The sequence below is a fragment of the Grus americana genome, chromosome 1 (genome assembly GCF_028858705.1).
Source record: "Grus americana isolate bGruAme1 chromosome 1, bGruAme1.mat, whole genome shotgun sequence".
In the NCBI taxonomy this organism is placed as follows: domain Eukaryota; kingdom Metazoa; phylum Chordata; class Aves; order Gruiformes; family Gruidae; genus Grus; species Grus americana.
In genome coordinates this window covers 83,835,820-83,854,787 of record NC_072852.1, presented here as the reverse complement: position 1 = coordinate 83,854,787, position 18,968 = coordinate 83,835,820, and the positions used below count along the sequence as shown (strand labels likewise).

Below are 18,968 nucleotides of genomic sequence, written 5' to 3'. Positions count from 1 at the left end.
TGTTTTTTTAATGGTTGCATTGATAGTCTTTCTTACACTAAGGAGTCTCAGAGGGCAAGGAGTGGCAAAGGCAGAGAGTCTATAAACCGGGGATTCCCCCTCCAGCCTCTCAAGGGAACTGCAGACATTCATTTAAGACGGTTTTGTGTAAGAGCATGACAATGGGGTGAGGTTGTTGTCTGGATTTCATAAAGTGATTTGCAAACAAATTAAACTGTTGTGAAACAATCCAGTCCCTACAGAGCTTAGCGATGCTCAATTGCATTCCCACTGTTGCTAAGGAAAGCAGAGGATAGTCAGTATCTTTGACAGATGTTGGCAGGCCATGATCTAAAGGTGTCTCAGTGACTTCAGAGCGCTGGTCAGTATTGGCCATTGAACTTAAGACATGCTCATAAAAGGAAATAAACAGCCCCAAATCTCTGTTGCATACTCTAGTTTTTTTATCTTTACTTGTGGCATTTACTGAAGCTACCTTCTCTGCATCCATTTAAGCAGTGGAAGACAGAATTAGGTCCCGGGTATTTAACTACAGGTGACTTTGTTCCTTGGAAAAATGACCCAACTGCAAGCTCTTGTGCCTCATGTTTGGAATCACAAATGACTCAGCAGAAGCCAAGAGAACATTTGGTTTCCTTGTCAGAATGCAAGAGTGAAGAAGGAAGTAAGAATCTCTTCCAGCTGTTGGGTAACTGAGGGGGAGACTGAGGCTAAGACAAACATTGTGGGAATCTCTAGGTTTAATATATATAATGCAAACTGAAATTACAGTTAACTGCAGTGACCAATCCTGGCTGATGAAATAGCTGTCACTGGAAAAAAATCCTAAAAACAAACAACCAAATATGCAGCCACAAGCGGAGATTTCTTTTTTCTTTCCAGCCAAGCTCTGCATCCAGCTCAACCCAAAAGCATGTTTGTTTTGGAAGCTGCAGTCTGCTGAAAATTGTTTGGCCGAAATCCAAGGGGCCAATAAGTGCAGATGAGCTGAACAAGCTGTGTCCTTATATTATGAGATGTGAGCATATTATTCAATCCTGGATTGCATGCATGCATAAAATTGTTGGTTATTTTTTGTTACAGGGTGTGGACCAAAATGCCTTGATCAGGACTAAATCTCTGTCCCCTAAATTAACTGTTTACAATTCACAATTTTGTTGTGTGCTTTTGATTTCATGGACCAGAGCTCGCAGCACTAGAATAGCTCCTCCAAGGACAATATGACCATACCAACTTGCGTCAAATGAGAAATCATTAGCGATAATGTATAAACCAATGGAGTTGTTTGCAATTGTATTTGTTTCAGGGCTGTCTGGAGAAGAGCATCTATTTTTTTCTTAAATATTTATTATGAGAACTGATCCATCCTGAGTCATTCCAGGTGATCGGAGCCTTTTTTTTTTTTTTCCTGGGGTTACTCTGTCTGTGACCTGGGGCCAGGGCTCACAAATCCAACACAGATCTTCTGGTTTATTGAAGAGGCAATAGATCTGCTGCTAAAACATAAGGGAAGTAGTTATGATAACCAGCATAGGTGTCATTCAGCGAGATAATCATCTTTTTCAATAGCACTTTAACTACCACAGTTACCCAGTGAGGGACAAGCTAGCTTACACAGGGTCAAAACACAAGCAGTTACTGCAAAGTAGTGGACATATGACAGTTTCTTACCCTACCTTGACTCTTGGCGATGTTTCCATGCAGCCAGGGGTTCAGATCTCAGGCTGAGCTGATGGGAACAGCAAGTAGCACAAGCAACTTATTTGACTCATGGTCTCGCCTGGTTTGATCCACAGTCCCTTATTGAAAATATGTTAAGTGCTTCTGCACTTTAATATAACCATGTAGTTATATTAAACTATGCAAAAGCACTAAATCCCAGTGCGAGGCTAACAACAATGTTGGGAAATAGGAAACTTTACATAAAACAAAGAATTTTCCCAAAATAAAACAGTCAGTCAGACTACTTTTAGCCACTTTGCAGTGTGATACAATAGGAGATGGATGCATGAACTGATTTCCTTGTTGAGGCTGTATATCTGGATCCTCAGTATTCCTAAGGACGTAGAATCAGGCACACCACACTTTTTTAGACAAGACACACTACCCGGGTAGGTAGGTCAGCAGAACTGGGTATGCCAGTGACAGGCAAACTGTAGCACAGGGCAGATCTCAGAATCTAGACAGATAAGCTGCATCCCTTCCATGCCAGCTCACCAGAAAACAACATTTTTCAAAGGCGATGACTAGAGCAATTGAAAATGTGGGAAAGAGAAGGGGACATATATGGGGCATATATGGGTGCCACAATCTGTAAACCTTGAGCAAATCTGTAGACACTGTGTTGTAGAAGAAGACAAGGATAATATCAAATAGGATTTATTTTCTATACCTCTATAACAATCAACATGTAGGTCTACAAGCCACTTAGGTGACTCTGAAATCTTTTCTGTATGAAATTTCTTCTGTATATTTGCATTCTGTACAATTTCAGTTTATGTTGAGCTGATCATCAGCTGTCACGAAGGTGTTAAGTTGAATTCATTTCCATTCTTTCCCTAGCAATGGAGATTAAGAGATGAATGTACCATAGGTCTTGAAGTGACATCAGTGTCAAAGAGACATAGTCATGCTCAGGCCAGGCAGGTGGGCTAGCCTCCTTCTGGCAGGTAAGAAGGTCCATTAGGGCTGTGGAAAGGATAATATAAAGATTATTTAAAAAAAAAAAAAAAAAAAAAAGAAGGGTTAGGTTGCATTTCTAAGTTTAAAAAAAGATGTCAGCCAGCAAGTCTTTGTCTTTGGAAAACTGAGCAGTTTGATGAGAGCCCAAAACTTCAATAAAGATGATAAAACCAGCCTGCTTGTCGTCTTTGAAACAGAATGTGTTTCCCAATCAGCCCTGGCATGACACCAGCTTGTGCTAGCTGTGAAAATGGCCAAAGATCAGTAGGGCCCAGGTGGAGGATCAGTGTCCCAGCAGCTGATGAACCTGTGCATCCTGGGCACTATATGTCACTCAAGTTCCTCCTTGCCACCAGCATGACAGGCTAAGAAGGCAACGTGAAGAACTATTGTGTCTGCAATACACAAAGAAATACTGTAGCTGCAAATCTACCTGAAAAGCTGTTCTGTGATGGAAAACCTGAATCAGGGGCAGAGTGCAAGATGTATCTTTGCCAGATTTCCATCAAATCTAATCAGCCCTTGTCCATGTGATCCAGGTGCCCCCATCACAGAAATACCTCAACAAACAGACCCCAGCTTCTGAGCAAAGCTGAGCTAACACAGATTTAGGTGAAAAAATGAAGTCATTGTTACTCATCTTGCCCTGCCTTTTACCAACTTTGATCTCCATGTAGCTTTAAAGGAGTTCAGAATCATTTATTAGTCTTGCAGTAGCTTGGGAAAACTTTCTGGTTTCCTTGCATTAGAAGTACTGGATACAAGATCAATGCTTGGTTCAATCATGGGCTTCTTCATTTACTGCTTAGGTTTTCAGATTAAAAAATTACTCTTAAAACTTATAGAGCAAATGTTTCTTGAATAAAGTTTTAGTTTCAAAGAGATCCCACTAAAAAACAAGTCTCAACTAAAGAGCAACACATGGAGTTGTTCTGAAGCAATTCTAACCATATCAGTCACGTGCTATGTCATTACCGTCCCACAGCAAGAGGGCCCTTGACAGACGATGAGGTTGTCTACATATTTTGTCTTTTGACAGTTTCATTGCATCCCCCCTCCCTCTTTTCCATTCTTCATTTCTTTAAGCTAAGCCTTTCTATCTCTTCTTCCAGGAGACAGAATTAAGCGAAACATGTGAACCCAAGAGACTGGAATGAGTTTAAAATTAGGTTAGAACAAAATTTATTATCTATTCTTGTCTTCTATCTAACAAGGGGAAATTACCCTATCAGTTTATTGGATAAATAAATGCAGTGGCATACATTACCATGCCCAATGTCATAGAATCAGAGAAAGATTTAGTTGGGAAGGGGCCCCTGGAGGTTTCTAGTCCAAGCTGAGATAACAGCAGCACCAACTCCCAAGCTAGACCAGCTCACTCAGGACCTTTGCCCACTCAGGTTCTGAGTATCTCCAAGGCTGTGGGCTACAGTCTCTCTGGGCATCTGCTCAAGTGCTACATGTCAGGGGAATAACTTCTAACTTCTCTACAACCAAAATTTCCTTTGTTTCAACTTGTGACCATAGCATATTTTACCCTAAATTGCTGATACTTACACTCTGTCTTAATGGATTTTAATGTACAGCTTTTGTACAGAAATTATACATTACAGAGGGCTGCTAGAGCAGACTGATTTGAAACAAAGCACTGTCCATGGAAATAGTCGGGAACCAATTCGTTCATTTTCTTCTTCTTTTTTTTTTTTTTTTGACCAAGGTGAAAAGTATGTTGCGTGTTCTGCTCCTGATATATTAGTTTTAAGGTCTCCTTTTTTTCAGTGACATTCATTAACCTAATGTCATTCTGTTTGGTCTGCAAACACTACTCAGAAATGCTTTATAGTTGCATTTCAAATCTGTTTATCAGAATCTTTTGTAATATGAGAGTACCTTTTAAATCTTGCAAGCTTGTTCTTTGTTTCTTTACATCTGAAACCAAACTGATGCTAAAAAGGTCCATTTTTAAAATGTAATCTCTTCTTCAGAAAAAAAAAATCTCAGGACTTGCATAATCTCTAAAGCTCAGGTGCAAAACTGTGGAGGTAAACTGGTGAGATAAGACTGCCTAGACATTATCTGCAATTGTCTAGATCAAATATCATTGCTGTACAGTTGAAAATTTAAGGGTTGTGGATAGCGTACTGAATTTTTCCTCCCCAAAACAGATTTGGAAACATAAAATAAGAAAACTATCATTTAAAAAAAAAGTGCCTTTTAAAACTTTTGCTTATGCCTGTAAAGCTGTCATCTCCATCCCTCCTACCCCCTGTGTAAGGGCATGCATTTCTCAAGAGTAAACTCACATTGCAGCTGAGAAACCAAATGTCCTTCAAAGACTGCAAGCAGCTTGCCATGCTAGCAAACTACATTTTACAACATCAGACTCCAAACTAAGTGCCACCAACCCCTACAGGTTTTTACAAGAGACAAGGAGTTCACACATCTAAAGAACTACCTATAAAGCTGAGTTCTCTACGTCATGCGTGTTGATGTGCAGGAGAAAAAAAAAAATTCCTTGACCAGTTCAATAACAACACGATTTCAGCAGCATTTGGCTACAAAGATTTGGATGCAGTAAGTGGCTATAATCAAACATCAAACATGGTAAGAGCATCAAGAAATTTAAGTTCCCTTCAACCCTCAGTACCCAAATGCTTCTGTTTCAAGTTTGAAAAACAACACAGGAAAAGAAGACTTCCCCAAGGGCACATTTCTATTTATACTGACTTTGTTTCCAGTACTAAGAAGAACTGGACAGAAGTGAAAGACAACAGAGCCGCTGTGGGCAACATGCTTCACCAACAGCTGAGTGCCAGCCTTTAAACCAGAGTGTAACAAAGAGGAGTCTTTCAGAGGCTGCTTTTTATCTTTTTGCTCACTTCCCCTGAAGATGAAAGGGAAGATATTATCTTTAAGTTATAACATCTTATTGATTCTTCACCTACAATCAAAGAGCAACAATCAAAGGATGCTCAGAGAAGGCATGCAGAGATCTCCATGTGAGAGCTCAGATTGAGATGGGCTGTCTAGTTTTGAGGAGAAAAAACACCTGAGAGTTGATACAAGTATGTATGTAGGAGAGGAGTTAACTTGAAACTCTTTCACTGCTATGGTACCTTAGATGAAATTACAGGTTGCACACCAAGTGTTTTTAAATATATATACGTATTTTAAGCCACAGATTATCAGGAGAACTTGATGCCACAAGACACTGAGGGCATTTGGTTCAACCACATGCATTGCTCAAGCAGATTACCTCAGAGTTTACCCATATACAAAGAGCAGCAGCTACCACAACCAAACACGAAAAGACGCCTGTCTTCCCACCCTCTTCCTTCAATTTCTTGGTGTACCCCCTCACACCTATACCTCCCACCTTGATCACTTGCCCCCCAGTTACTCTATTGCTGGGACCTACCCTCAGATCCCCACTGACTTTTCTCATTCATCTCACCCTAGGGCAAAGATGTCCTCTAATCTGCATACCACCAAGCACATTAGATGATCTATGGGGTTGGTGGTGTCCAGGTGCTGACCTGAGCTGCAGGAGAAGCAGGTCCCCACATGTGAAAGGGGCTTCCCATCCCCAGAAGAACGGGTGCCACCACTTGGTAGACTCCATTTTGATAAACTAGAAGCATGTCTTTGGAAACGGAGGGTATCAGCAGCTCTCATCACAGATTGTAACCATTCTCTGTTCCACAATACCTAAGAAAATTCAGACCCTTTAAAATGACAGAAACACTCTGTTCAGAAAACACAACCTTTTAGGGACTGGTTCTGCTTTGACTGGGAGCTCTGCCAAGGATCTCAGCTGGAGGAGGAATGAGGCCCTTCATTTCAGTTAGAGCAAAACAACACAAAGACCATCACAAATGCCCAGCTGGGACATATACAGGCAGGGAAGTTTGATTTCTTATCTACCTCCTCCTCAGAATACCATGAAATGTTGGGGTTCTCTCTTTCTGTCTGCCTTTGTTGTATTAAAATTTGAAAGCCCATAATCTCTAAAGCCACTGGTAAACAGTTGTCATCCGTGTGTCATGTCCCCTCCCCTCACCGTGTCGTGTCCCCCCCCCGCCATGTCGTGTCGCCCCCCCCCCCGCCCCGTTTTGGACTTGTGAATCAGAGCTGAAAGTTTATGCCAGTCTTCTGACTGGAAAGAAACGTGCTAAGAAGAAAAGACGTTCACTTCTCAGGAAGACCATGCATCCTGCATCCTGTAGAGAAAGGCACCAAGGAAGCTACTCAAGCAATATCACCATCTGAGCTGCCTGTGCAGGTGACTTAGCACTTCCGAAACTGGACATGGATTTCCAAAATGTCTACTATGTAGAGAAAGGGTGAGGGGCGGAAAAATAGAAGACCCAAAACAATATATTTGGCAAGCACATCACAGAAACTGCTAGTACATGCTGTGGTCCCAGACCCAGTGGGCTGTGCTTACCTCATTTGTTTCACGTAGGTGAACCTAGCCAGGATGTTTTCTTTAGTCGTGGGCAGTGTGACAAGAATGGGACATCCAAATAAGGTCACTCAGGATGTGTTTAACAACACCGGGTAAAGTCTGTGGCAAAGGCTCATGCACACACACACACAGAGCATCCACTCTACATACCGTTGACTTAGTGCGTCATTATTCCTAGAATAACTTCTGGAGAGGCACTCCACCCTTGTATTTCCAACGCTGAAGATGTGATTGTCCCAGAGCCAGTTATTACAGTGATTTTAAGGAAGAGGAGGGAGATGGAAGGGCCCCTGATTTCTCTGACCTCTTTGAAGAGACGCAATGCAAAGAAAATTGTTAAAAGCAGTGGTATTTTCAAATCTGTCAGCCCAAGCTCCCTTGTGATCTTTGAAACAGCAGAGAGCAAGAGGCTTCCTGGGGCCATCCCAGAAAACCAGATAGCACCGAGTTCTGCAAAACGACAAGCCACACACCTGTTTAAATATAAGTCAATATGCTTTATTAAGCAACACTGCTACAGGTGCTCCTACATGATGAAAGGTAGTCCAGAACTCTGAGGGAACGTGCATTTTTACAGGTAGGAGAATCCTGGAAGGCAACCACATTATATTGAGTAGGAAACTCATTTTTTTTAATGACCTGCAAATTTTTTGATGACCTGCAAATATTCAATGGTGCATAAAGCACTTTCAAGGAGTCTACAAAAGGTAACTGAGGTCAAGTCACTTGTAGTAACTTAAATTTGTTGTAAAACACTTGCCTTTCCCTCGTAAGTTCTCTGCCATTGACTGAAGTGATAAGCAATTAGAAGAAAGGAATTACTTTGCTAGCAGCTGGACAAGGGATGAGATACAGTTGCTGAGATCAGGGGTTTAGAGGTTTGAAATGGTAACTCTTGATCAGAAAATGACCTAAAGCTGAAACTCAAAGCAGTCAAAATGGGGGAAAGCCAGATCCCAGGCTGCTCCCATGACCCTAACTCAGTTCCATCTGTGTACAGTTTTGGGTATAATTTACAGTTAAATTATCATATTTAAATACATTACAAAACTTTCTACTGAACATTTGCTTCATTCCTCACAGAAAGTTATTACGTTCATTTACAGATATTCAGTGGTTTGTGACCAGTTTGCTGCGTGTCCTGGGCTAGCGCGCCTAACACACCCCGTACGCAGGCGTCGCAGGCATCGCAGTCGAGGCACCTGGCCCAGTTGACCACCCAGACTAACCGGCTTAGCCAGACCGATGCTGCCTCTGAAGCAAGGAGGCAGCAGGAGCAGACCTGGGATGAAGGCGTGGCAGAGAGAGGGAGAGGAATGAAACCCAGCAAGGGGCAGAGCATCTATGGTTTTCTCAAATAAATTTCAGCCTGCAAGCTGGGGCCTGTCTTATCCATCGTTTCCTTTCAACCGTGCTCTGAAGTGAGAATTTCTTCAGTTTACCTCCGTGGTTCCACAGGTGGTACCGTGGGGTGGTCTCCCAGCTGCCGTTGCAGGACGCTTCCCAGGGAAGCCTTGCGCCACCTGACGCTGGCTGTGCAGCATCCCCGCAGCGGGAAGGGGCAAACGGGGCAATGTGGCCGTCCTGACCGTGGAAACGTCCGCACGCGGTCCTAAGGCATAGGTCAGCCCTGTCCTTTCCCAGCAGCATCCCTCCAGCTCCACATGTGCTCACGGCATCCGCCTTCCCTCCTGTCTGATTAAAAGCGTAGGCTCCTCCAGAGGAGAAATGAACCTATTTCCATGTTTGAACAAAACTTACCAATAGCTGAATTATTCATTCGGACTAAGGTAGCAGTTAAAGAAGAAGAGCAGTTCTGAGTTTGCTGAAATGTTTTTGGTCTTCAAACTCAGTTCCATTTTTTTCTTCCCTCTAAACCAAGCAAAACCTGTAAGACTCTGCAGCTAATTCTTCACTGAGAACTGAGAAAAGCTGTCTCGGTTGGTCAAACATGTCAGAACAATACAGAGATCTAAAAAAGCAGTATCGACATATGTGGTAAAAGTTGCAGAAATATTGTTACTACTGATGCAGCAGCGTGACAATACAAGGGAAGAGAGATTGTCATCAGTTCTACCAGACTAACAGACACAGCTGAAAAAGTAAGCAAGCTTTCATACACCTGGTTACTTCATCAACAGCTGAATGGGTAGGAGAAGGTAAGCCGCATAGCAACAGAAGGAATAAATGGATCAGCCTGAAATAAAAATAAAAAAACAAACAAAAAAAAAAGTGGACTGTTAAAAGAAACACGTGCAGTGGGAATTTATAGGTTTAAAACAAACAGACAAAAAAAGTCTATGAAAAGACAAAATCTGCATTATCATCCTCACAAGCAGAGACTTAATTAAATTCACTTTAGCCCAGCAGCTTAAACAGAACTCAGCAAAGTCTGGAGTTTTGCTGACCCTATGGGAAACTTTTGAAAATGCCAAACAATTTAAGCATGTGAAAGTAGTCTTTGCTTCTTTGACATATAAAAAAATGAAACAGCTGCTCACAACTGGCATGTGCTAAAATGGGGTTTGAATAATTTTTTCAAACATCTGAGAACCATTTCTCTACAGTTAAGACACCGGCGAGAGATCAGATCAGTACATAATGGCAAGCAGAGAAGAATTTCATGATGAATATGAAATATCAAACCAGAAAAACTTCATTCACAAAAGAATCAGAAAAAATTCCAAGAGGACGCACTATCGTGTAAGTGCCTCTCACAGAAACTTTTGCAGCTGTTTCTGAGGTATATATATCCATGGTAGTCTAATGAAAGGGAGCAAAAGAAAAACAAAACAAGGAAACAAACAAACAACTACAAAGAAACCCCAAACATTTGGTTTAATACCAGAGTGAAAAATATTGGTGGATAATTTCAAGAATAAATAAATACATTACTTTAAAAAAAGAGAAGAAAAATAATAACCCTCCTTTCCTTCCAAGCTATCTTTTAAATGAAAGTAAAGCATTTCAGATGTTATAAGCAGTAAAACATCTGTAGCCTACATTGTCTCTCAGTGAAGACAGCTTTGTCAGTCTACTCAGTTTAAGATATGACCCTTATACACTTTGGCTAAAAAATACTGTCATTTACACAGGTGTATATACACTGACGCAAGTCTCTAAATTTACACAGGTGTGACAGAAGAATTTGGCAGAGTTTTGCTAATTTTAAACAGCAAAAAAAAAAAAATCAGATCAACTTTTGCAGTTGGTTACAGTTGTATCAAGCTATAATATGTTTGGTGCTGATGGCACTGCTCCACGGCTTGTTAATGAAACTAAGAATTCTGCATACCATGTCCAACTAGAGTCTGTAACTGAACCTAAGACTGCTACAATTAGAATCCTCAGGTTTCTTTAAAAAAAAAAAATATTATTTTTGGTACTCTTTTCAGTTTTGTATTAATTTTTGAAAGAAACCTTAGCATAGTCTGGTTTTATAACCTGTTATTCCTATCATAATTGTTTTACCCATATACACAGTGTCCCGTTAGGACAGCATTTTCATACAATACATGGAACCAGAAAAATTGTTTGTAAAGCCGCAGAACATTGGCAGGACAACTGAAAAGCAGGTATTGTGTCTTGGAACATTTTTTTAACATCACTGTCCATTTATTACTTTTCAGCTTGGTCATGTTCCTTTGTAGTTCTTCCAAGCTTGCTTGCTGTACCTGAAGTAACAAAAAGTGTGCCAATATGAGTGATTTCAGGTTTGATTCAGATCTGAGATTACTGGCCATGCTAACCCACACGACTGTAAAAGCCTGCCAGCCAGATGTGCAAAGCAGGGAACAAGCGTGCGGTTTCTAAGCGTTTTACAGGTAATTTTCCGCTGTTTAGCCAGCTTTAAATTATTTAGGCGACTCAAAATGAAACGGGGACAGCTTGTATGAAGTGGGTTGTGCTCGTATCAAGTTTCCTTTGCTTAAATGGAGCGACACAAATATCAGCCCACCAGGCTCACTGCTAAACTTACACCATAATAAAGGGAGAATAGGGCCCAGGACAACCTAAATATCAGCCTTTGATACATTTGCAAAATACTTTAGCAGTATTTGATGTTTCCACTTAATCAGAATGTATTTTGGAAACTGAGAGGGGAGGTGGTGATCTGAATAAACATATCTGAGAAAAAAAAGATAATTCAGGTCTGAAAGGTCATTCCCTTCAGTAAAAGTAAAGTGCAGTGGACTGCTCTTCCTGGATCTAACAGTAGGGGCGTGGGAAGCTTTCAGATGTCACAGGGTTGTAGATAACATTTGAACATATGATTAGCTTTCGTGAGCTGTCTTTAGAAACCTTACATTTTTTCCCCCCCGCACCTTAGCCAGAGATCCTTCCCTTGAGGTTTCAGGACACTTAAAATGTTGCTTTGACAAAAATCAAGGATGTGGAGAAGTTTTTCCTGTGTGATGTCACTTCGCTGCCCTTTATAAACCTCTGCAGAAAAGAAGGGAACCTATCTGAGGGTTCACACTCCAGACACAGGCGACCGAGGGAAAGCGAGAAGCGCAGAGCCGCGTCGCGCTGCCGATACCGACCACCGGCTGGGCACGGCGAGCCATGCCACCCAGCAGCCCCTACAGCTGCCTGGCGTACCTGCTGCTGCTGCTGCTGCTGCTCGGTAGCCTGAAGGCGACCCTCGCCTTTCCCAACTCCTCTCCGCTGCTGAGTCCCAGCTGGGGGAATGGGGATCGCCTGATGCACCTCTACACAGATACGGAGAGGAACAGCTTCCATCTCCAAATCAATGCTGATGGCTACGTTGATGGTGTTCCTCACCAAACCATTTACAGTAAGTAGCTTACTGTGGAACCTCGGGCTTCATGGGAGCAGGGGAGGGAGAACAAGACTTTTGCTTTCTCACTACCTATAGAAAATCCCCTCCTCTCTTTAGGCAGGCAGACGGGAATATACCTATGGGATGGAAAATATACATAATTATAATCCTTCTTTTGCTTAACAAATAAACAAAATCGCTCCAAAGAAATCTAGTGGATGGGGAATTTCACTTCTCGCCTAAAGAGAAATAAAGTCCTATGGTTGCTGTAATACTCTGCAAGCAAAAACTGCCTGAATTATCCTTCGCTTCATGTTTTTACCCACAGCTTCTTATGAAAGTTCCTATCAGAGGTTGGTGATGACCTCCCTCAAACAGCTACTTCCCATTGCAGTGACAGTATTACCAAAGGAACTGCCCTGAGGGAACTCACCACAGCAGTGATGGAAAAACCTCTGTTTTAGGGTATATTAGAGAGATGATAACTACTAAAACTAACTCTAATGTGCATAGAACATGGGTATAGAAAGGTCAATTAAAAAGGGGAAAATTATGACAGGCCAGACTGTCATAAAAGAAGTGCTAAGCCTTTGGGGTTCATGAGAAGTAGCTATTCCCTACAGTAACTAAAAGGTTCTCAAATTGTCTCATCATAGTTTATTTTTGTGGAAAACTAAAGTATTCTTTCTTTGCTGAATATCTGGCCCAAACACCCTAGTTAGTAGAAAAATTGAGGGTTTTTTTTTTAAGACTTAGGGTTCTTTCATAGCATTTCAAAAGTACTTTTCTTTTAAGCAGCACTCAAATCACAAGTAGCTAGGCATCATAAAGTAATGTTTATTATTATTTCTGCATAGAGTCTTCATCATACACTCGATTAAAAATGTAAGCATATGTAATGATGTTTTTACGTAAGTATATCAGGAGCAAAGAATGTTCTTTAAAGTTATAATTTAATCATCTTCTGCTATTTTTTTTTTAATTGCTAATGAAACACTTGCAGGAATGCTTGCACTGACTTCTTGTTATTCTTCCTGCATATTTAAAGGTTTTTATAAAACTCATTTTAGGTATGTTGGTCAAGAACCAGTGTGATGTTTTAGAGAACAACAGACAGCAAAACATCATGTTTTTTTTTCTCATATCTGCCATGAACCAAATACACCAACATTTGAAAGGGTTGAGCAGCAAGGGTGGAAATCAGACAACGAAAGGGGTCATGAAAAGAAGGGTGACTGAATCTCTGCCAGGTCACCACAGTACCACTGAGATGCCAGACAAATGAGAAGTGCAAAGTTCTGCACCAGGGCTGCAATAACGCCCTGCAGCCCCACGGGCACCCGGGGTTACAGCAGGCACCTGCTCAAACAGAAGTCACCCACTTTGAGGGGAAGACAAACCACCTACTGTGGTCAGCAGATCAAGGAATGTTATTATTCCCACTTCACTTGGCATCGGTGAAACTGCTCTTGGAGCATTGTAGCACCCTCAGTTCAAGGTGGATGTGGAGGAACTGGAGCTGGTCTGCCAGAGGGTTTTCAGGATGGTCAAGGGTCTTAAGTACAATCTTGGGAAAGGTTGAGGGAGCTGGGCTTGTTTAGCAAAAAGGAGATTAAAGATAATCTAGACAAACTTCCCTTGGTAGTGGCCGATGACAGAACTGAGGACAATGGCCCCAGACTGTGGTTTGGGACTTCAGAGGGGATGTTAGGGAAAAAAAAAGTCTGTGGGAGGTTTGTGCAGCACTGGAACAGGGCACCCAGAGAGGTGGTGGCATGTCCACCCCAGGAGCTTTCCAAGGCTCAGACAAAGCCACAACTAACCTGATCTAGGGTGGGCAATAGTCCCAGTTCACATGGGAGGTTGGTTCAGACCCCTAGAGGACCCTTCCAGCCAGAGCATCTGTAAGGCAACGGTGCAGCGTTGAACAGGGTCCTGGATTTGACATCTTTGTTTTTCTAAACAGGTGCCCTAATGATCAAGTCTGAGGGTGCTGGCTCAGTGATAATCACAGGTGTGAAGAGTGGACGCTACCTATGCATGGACACGAAAGGAGACATTTTTGGTTCTGTGAGTAAGCTTTACTAAGACTTGAGACTGAAAGGCAGGCACAGTCTGCTTCCGTGGTGCCTGTTTTCTCAGCTGGGACAAATCTGTAGAGCTACAGCAGGAGGATGTAGATGTGAGTCAGCTGAGGACCTGCCGCTTAGGTTAAATTTTTCCTCTCTTCTTTGATTGTATTGAGTTGTAGAGCTGACAAAAATCATCTGAGCTCCTGCTTGGGTAAACAAGGGCGGAATGAGATCCAGTGATGGACCAGTCTGAATTCCTGCTGTAGCACAGAGCCATGGGTTGAGAGTAGCTCAAACAATGCAGCCCTCTGAAAGAAAACAATTTTATCGTTATAATACCTTTGCTGAAAACATGGGCATGCATCTCAGATCTACATTTAAGCCTGACTTGTCTGAGTTACAGGGCTGGCAGATCAGAAGAACACCTGCCGCAAGATCTCATCCTTCTTTCCGTCTTTAATCAGCACTTGTCATTCACCAAATCCCTCTGCTCACAGGTGTTGTATTTTTTTTCCCTAAGCACTACTTCAGTCAAGAGGACTGCGTGTTCAACCACAGGACGCTGGAAAATGGATATGATGTGTACCAATCTCCCAAACACAACTTCCTGGTTAGCTTAGGCAGAGTTAAACAAGCTTTCTTCCCTGGCATGAATCCACCACCATACTCCCAGTTTTTGTCCAGGAGAAATGAAATCCCTTTGTTTCGATTCAACACACCTGAGCCCCACAGAAATACTAGAAGTGCAGATATCGATCCAATGGATCCTCACCAGATCCTGGTCCCGCAGAGAAAGATCTCCGTGTTTGGATCTCAGTTGCAGCAGCAAGCAGACTTTTCCCACGTGCCCAGAGAACCCGTGAGAATCAACCAGAATGACGTGGTTAACCCAGATGACCCACACGCCATGATGGATGCCAGGAGGTATGCGAGTCCTCGCTTTTATATTACAAGATAACTGGGGCCCCGCCACTTGCAAATTGAAGACATGGGTGAATACAATAGGCAAAAGGAACTGTTTAGCACACTCAGCCTGAATGTCAAAATGGCTATTAGAAACCTGAAAGACTTTGGGAAAAAAATCCTTAATTTCAAATTTTGTCCTTATAGATGACAGTTTATTGAAAAAACAAGTTAGACATTTTCTAGCTGGGGATCTGTTTTGCCGGAAAGAAGATACATTTTTTAAAAGAATAATGCAAACAAAACCTTTTAGTGTCTGAATCACCTTAAGTATGCATCAGTGAAAAAAAGAATTCCCCTGAATGAAATGAGAAACCAATGTTATGTTACTGATGTAACCGGGAAGAGACCTGGAGCATCTGAGATTCCAACAGAGGCAGGGAATCCTCTTACTAGCACCATCCCTGCCTGTGCAAGCACAGTAGGCAAACTCACCGATGCTGTGTTATATTATTATATAAAATTTACTATATATGTTTTTAGCTGTTAAGTTGGAGCTTCAGTTTCTTTTCACGCCCATAGGAGTAAAAAAGTGACTGCTTTGCTCTCATAGGAGCAGCACACATGGAAAACTGGAGTAGCTGACAGGAGAACAGGACAAGATCAAATGGTCTTGCGTAGAAAGAGTAATTTCTGAGGCTTATTGAATCCAAGGTGGGGTTTGGGGAAAAAAAAAAAAAAAGAGGAGAGTCTCACTGTTCTCTCAGATGATTTTATGATTCTCAGATGATTCTATGATTCTAATTCTATGATTCTTTAAAGTCCTTCTCTATCACATTTCTATATTCACTAAATCCTAGCATCACAATATGGAATTATAATGTAGAGACATTCATTAGTTTTGCATATTTCCAACTCAGAGAGAAGTATCAGGATTACTAATAATCAATGGTGTGTTAAACAGGATGGTTTGTTTTGCACACTGCTGAACTATACGGGGCGGGGGGGGGGGGAATCAAAAAAATTATGCCTTATAGGTATCAAACTATTAATAGCTCATGGAGACTCTCATCAAATGAGTGAAAATGAGGTTTGTGTTTAGAAAAGGAGAACCTAAGTTTAGAATCCATGTTTCTATTTAGTTCTGAACAGGTATCAGATGCTTTATACTTGTAAGATTGAAATTACTTTAATATTAATCAGGAGATCTCTAATGTTGACAAAATCTTTTCCTTAGATTGGTATATGTTATGGGTAAGTTTACTTATCAGAATCTAACCTCCATATATACACCTGAAGTTTACAAATCTTTAGCTAAGACGCAATATCTGCAGAGCAGAGCTTTTCATTGTAATTTAGGTGTCAAATTGTTAGCTGGTACAATTCAGTGTAGCTTGATGTGTTTAATGGAGCTATATTCATTTCCACAAGGATTCTGAGAATTGTGTACATACTCAGCTATTTTTCTCCCCTATTTCTTTTCATTTTGATTCAATCTTCCTGTAATCTTAAATCTGTGTAATTTTCAAAAAGTTATTCTTGATGTACTCCGCAGAAATCAATAGCAAGGTAACAATGAGCTGCAGAAAAAGTGTGGTAGATAGTTGAGAAGAGTTTTTTTTTATTTTGGTGTGTGTGCATTTTCTGCATGTCAAGATGCAGATTCTTCTGTTTTGTTTATTTAGTATATTTAACAGCCTGACAACAGTCTGAAAATGGTACATTTTCCCAAGTGTGCTCATAGCACTAATGCAAAAGACTTTAGGCTAGATTCTGGTCCTGTTCTTTCTGTCTCATAAAGTAATTCACTGAAGCCACTGGAGTGTAACAAAATCAAAATTAGGCCCCCTGTGTTCCTTGCTTTCATTAAAATTGTTCTGGATTTAGCGCAGGGCCTGTCCCACTGGCAGCATTTAAAATAGTCTTCTTTTTTCCTATATATATATATATATGTGGGATATCACTTATCTACAAAATCCAAGTTGTTATGTTAAAAAAGTTATAGGTCCTGATTCTGCTGTTAGAGTTGCTTTCCTACATGGCGTGATTCCTAATTCATATAAGTTCTTACGAGCACAGGACAAGCCAAATGATTAGGATTAGACCAAGACTTCTGTTTCATAATTAATTGATTTTCGTCCTCTAAAATCATCATGGTTTTGATTAATTTCAAAAGAAAAAGAGTGATTCTAACGGATTTAGGAGGATCACAGGGTGGGCAGATAGTTGTGTATTTTCTTGCGTCTTCAAAATACAGCAAGACTTCTTACCCTGCTGTCTATACAGTGGAGAGGTGTGATTTTATATATGTGTTCTAGTTTAATAATTTTACTTGACTCCTATACCATTCTTCTTGGCTTTTGCTCCTTGAGAACTCTGGACTGCAATTACATGAGCAAAGCTTTCTTTTTGCATAAATTGTTGTAAGCTCCACAGAGCTCTCTAGGACTCCGAGTCAACGGACCTACAACAATTTGGTTAAATGTCTATACCAACCTCCATATTCATACACAAGAGCAAGGTAAGAAGGGTTGCTCACTCCACCAATAGCCAGGGGATTTAGTCCCCAAACTAAGAGTGAATGCACAACGGATTTTGCATCAAAAACCCATATTTGTAACTATAGAGAACTGTATGGAAATGTCATAAGAATTAATTCTTCAAAGGAGATGCTGGCCATCACCAGCTAGTAAGAAAGCATTACTTATTTATATTGCAATATTTATTTATTTATTTGAGTGGGTCTAAGTCCCACAGAATATTTATAAATATTTATAACAATGTATTATAGAGACTGTTCCCTTTTATAAAAGTACCAATAAACTTTTCCTTCTCTCCAAATGGTGGATTTTGCGCTGTCTGTTCAAGCCCCCATTCCCGAAGGACTTGAGTAAATAAATGGTACTGGCTGTATCTGAAAAATCTGTGTGTTCCACTATCCCCTGTGGTTTTCAGCCTCATAGATTGCAGCTTTCTGGGTGTTTCATGCACCACAACTGTGAAAGTTCTGCGAAAGATGATGAGAACAACAAAGCCTTAGTAGGACTAAACTGACCATGAAGAGACTGTGACCTCTACTGGGAAACTTCTTCTGCAACCTAAAAGCAACGGAAAACCACTGGTCTAGCAGTTCAGTCCCGCTAGGAAATATTTGTGACCCTGGCTCCAAGGTATTAGGGTAAAAGATATTTGGTAAATTACCAATACTGCTCACTTATTGCTGCTCATGCAAAATATTCTATCTCCAATCCTAGGGCCATGCGCAGGGTCACAGACTGATTAAATCGCAGATATCATCCTCACAGTTCTTTCCTGCAATGGTCCCCTGAGAGCTGCAGAATGGCAAGTGCCCTTGGGTCTGACAGATTGTCTCCTTGCAGCACTTCCCCTCACCACAGATACTCTACGGAGCTCTTATCATAGTCAGCAGCACCATTTGCATCTGCTATGGTGCCAATACCAAGGGAAGCATCCTATTACCAGGAGGTACCACAGCAGTGTCGCACTTTGTGGGCAAGAGGACAAGGGCTTCAGTGGGAGGGTGGTCAGGTAGGTGGGGAACTCTCCTCTCCAAGATCCCTTTCTCCTCCCATTGCTAAAGATTAGGTCTATGGACCTCAAAGGGGGAAGAAGCACAGCAGGAATGTGCAACAGGATTGAAGCATATGAGAAACTTAATAGATGCCGAAGTATTGTAAAAAATCAGCTGGTATCATCTAGTCTCCCACACACTTGAAATCTCAGTACTGCCTTGGGGCTGTTCAAACTCATTCACAGTAAGCAGTGCATAGGGAAAGAAGAAAGCATGCTGCAGAGCAACCATAGCCCCTGAAACCATCACTGCCCCCGCTCTCTCTTTCAAAAGCAGGGCAAACACTAAGGTATGTTCAGTTGTTGCCTATCCTTGTCCGGGCAGCTTGCTCTGTTGTGAACTGCAACTGGATCTTAAAGCAAGGAATAAATCCTGAGTGAGAGGAACAACCCAAAGACTGCCATTTTATGGATCACGAGGTGTGAATAGAAATTATTTCTGAGACTGTTTTCTCCATGGAGTAACCCA

At 41.4% G+C, this 18,968-nt stretch overlaps 2 protein-coding genes across 3 annotated transcripts in view; one reads left to right on the top strand and one right to left on the bottom strand.

Moving 5' to 3' along the window:
* Positions 1 to 2,438: 2,438 nt before the first annotated feature.
* The window catches only part of TIGAR (TP53 induced glycolysis regulatory phosphatase), a 39,803-nt gene continuing 23,273 nt past the window's right edge, over positions 2,439 to 18,968 (bottom strand). The window contains exon 7 of one of the 2 annotated variants that reach the window (XM_054801441.1): positions 2,439 to 2,688. In XM_054801441.1, coding sequence (XP_054657416.1) covers positions 2,683 to 2,688 — 6 coding nt within the window. In that variant the 3' untranslated portion in view covers positions 2,439 to 2,682. Of the gene's footprint in view, positions 2,689 to 13,640; positions 14,314 to 18,968 lie in introns of those variants that run through there. The other variant, XM_054801421.1, reaches the window with a different exon arrangement.
* FGF23 (fibroblast growth factor 23) lies at positions 11,492 to 15,829 on the top strand. The gene is made up of 3 exons (XM_054801454.1): positions 11,492 to 11,948; positions 13,900 to 14,003; positions 14,526 to 15,829. Exons 1-3 carry the CDS (start codon positions 11,717 to 11,719, stop codon positions 14,961 to 14,963), a joined length of 774 nt encoding a protein of 257 aa, XP_054657429.1. The 5' UTR covers positions 11,492 to 11,716; the 3' UTR covers positions 14,964 to 15,829.

What these genes read in the sequence shown, in the direction of transcription:
- FGF23 (XM_054801454.1), top strand. Translation starts at nt 11,717, where the DNA reads ATGCCACCCAGCAGCCCCTACAGCTGCCTGGCGTACCTGCTGCTGCTG. An exon ending in TCCTCACCAAACCATTTACA is followed by an intron (nt 11,949 to 13,899) that starts GTAAGTAGCTTA and finishes TTTTCTAAACAG; the next exon opens with GTGCCCTAATGATCAAGTCT. An exon ending in AAGGAGACATTTTTGGTTCT is followed by an intron (nt 14,004 to 14,525) that starts GTGAGTAAGCTT and finishes TTTTTCCCTAAG; the next exon opens with CACTACTTCAGTCAAGAGGA.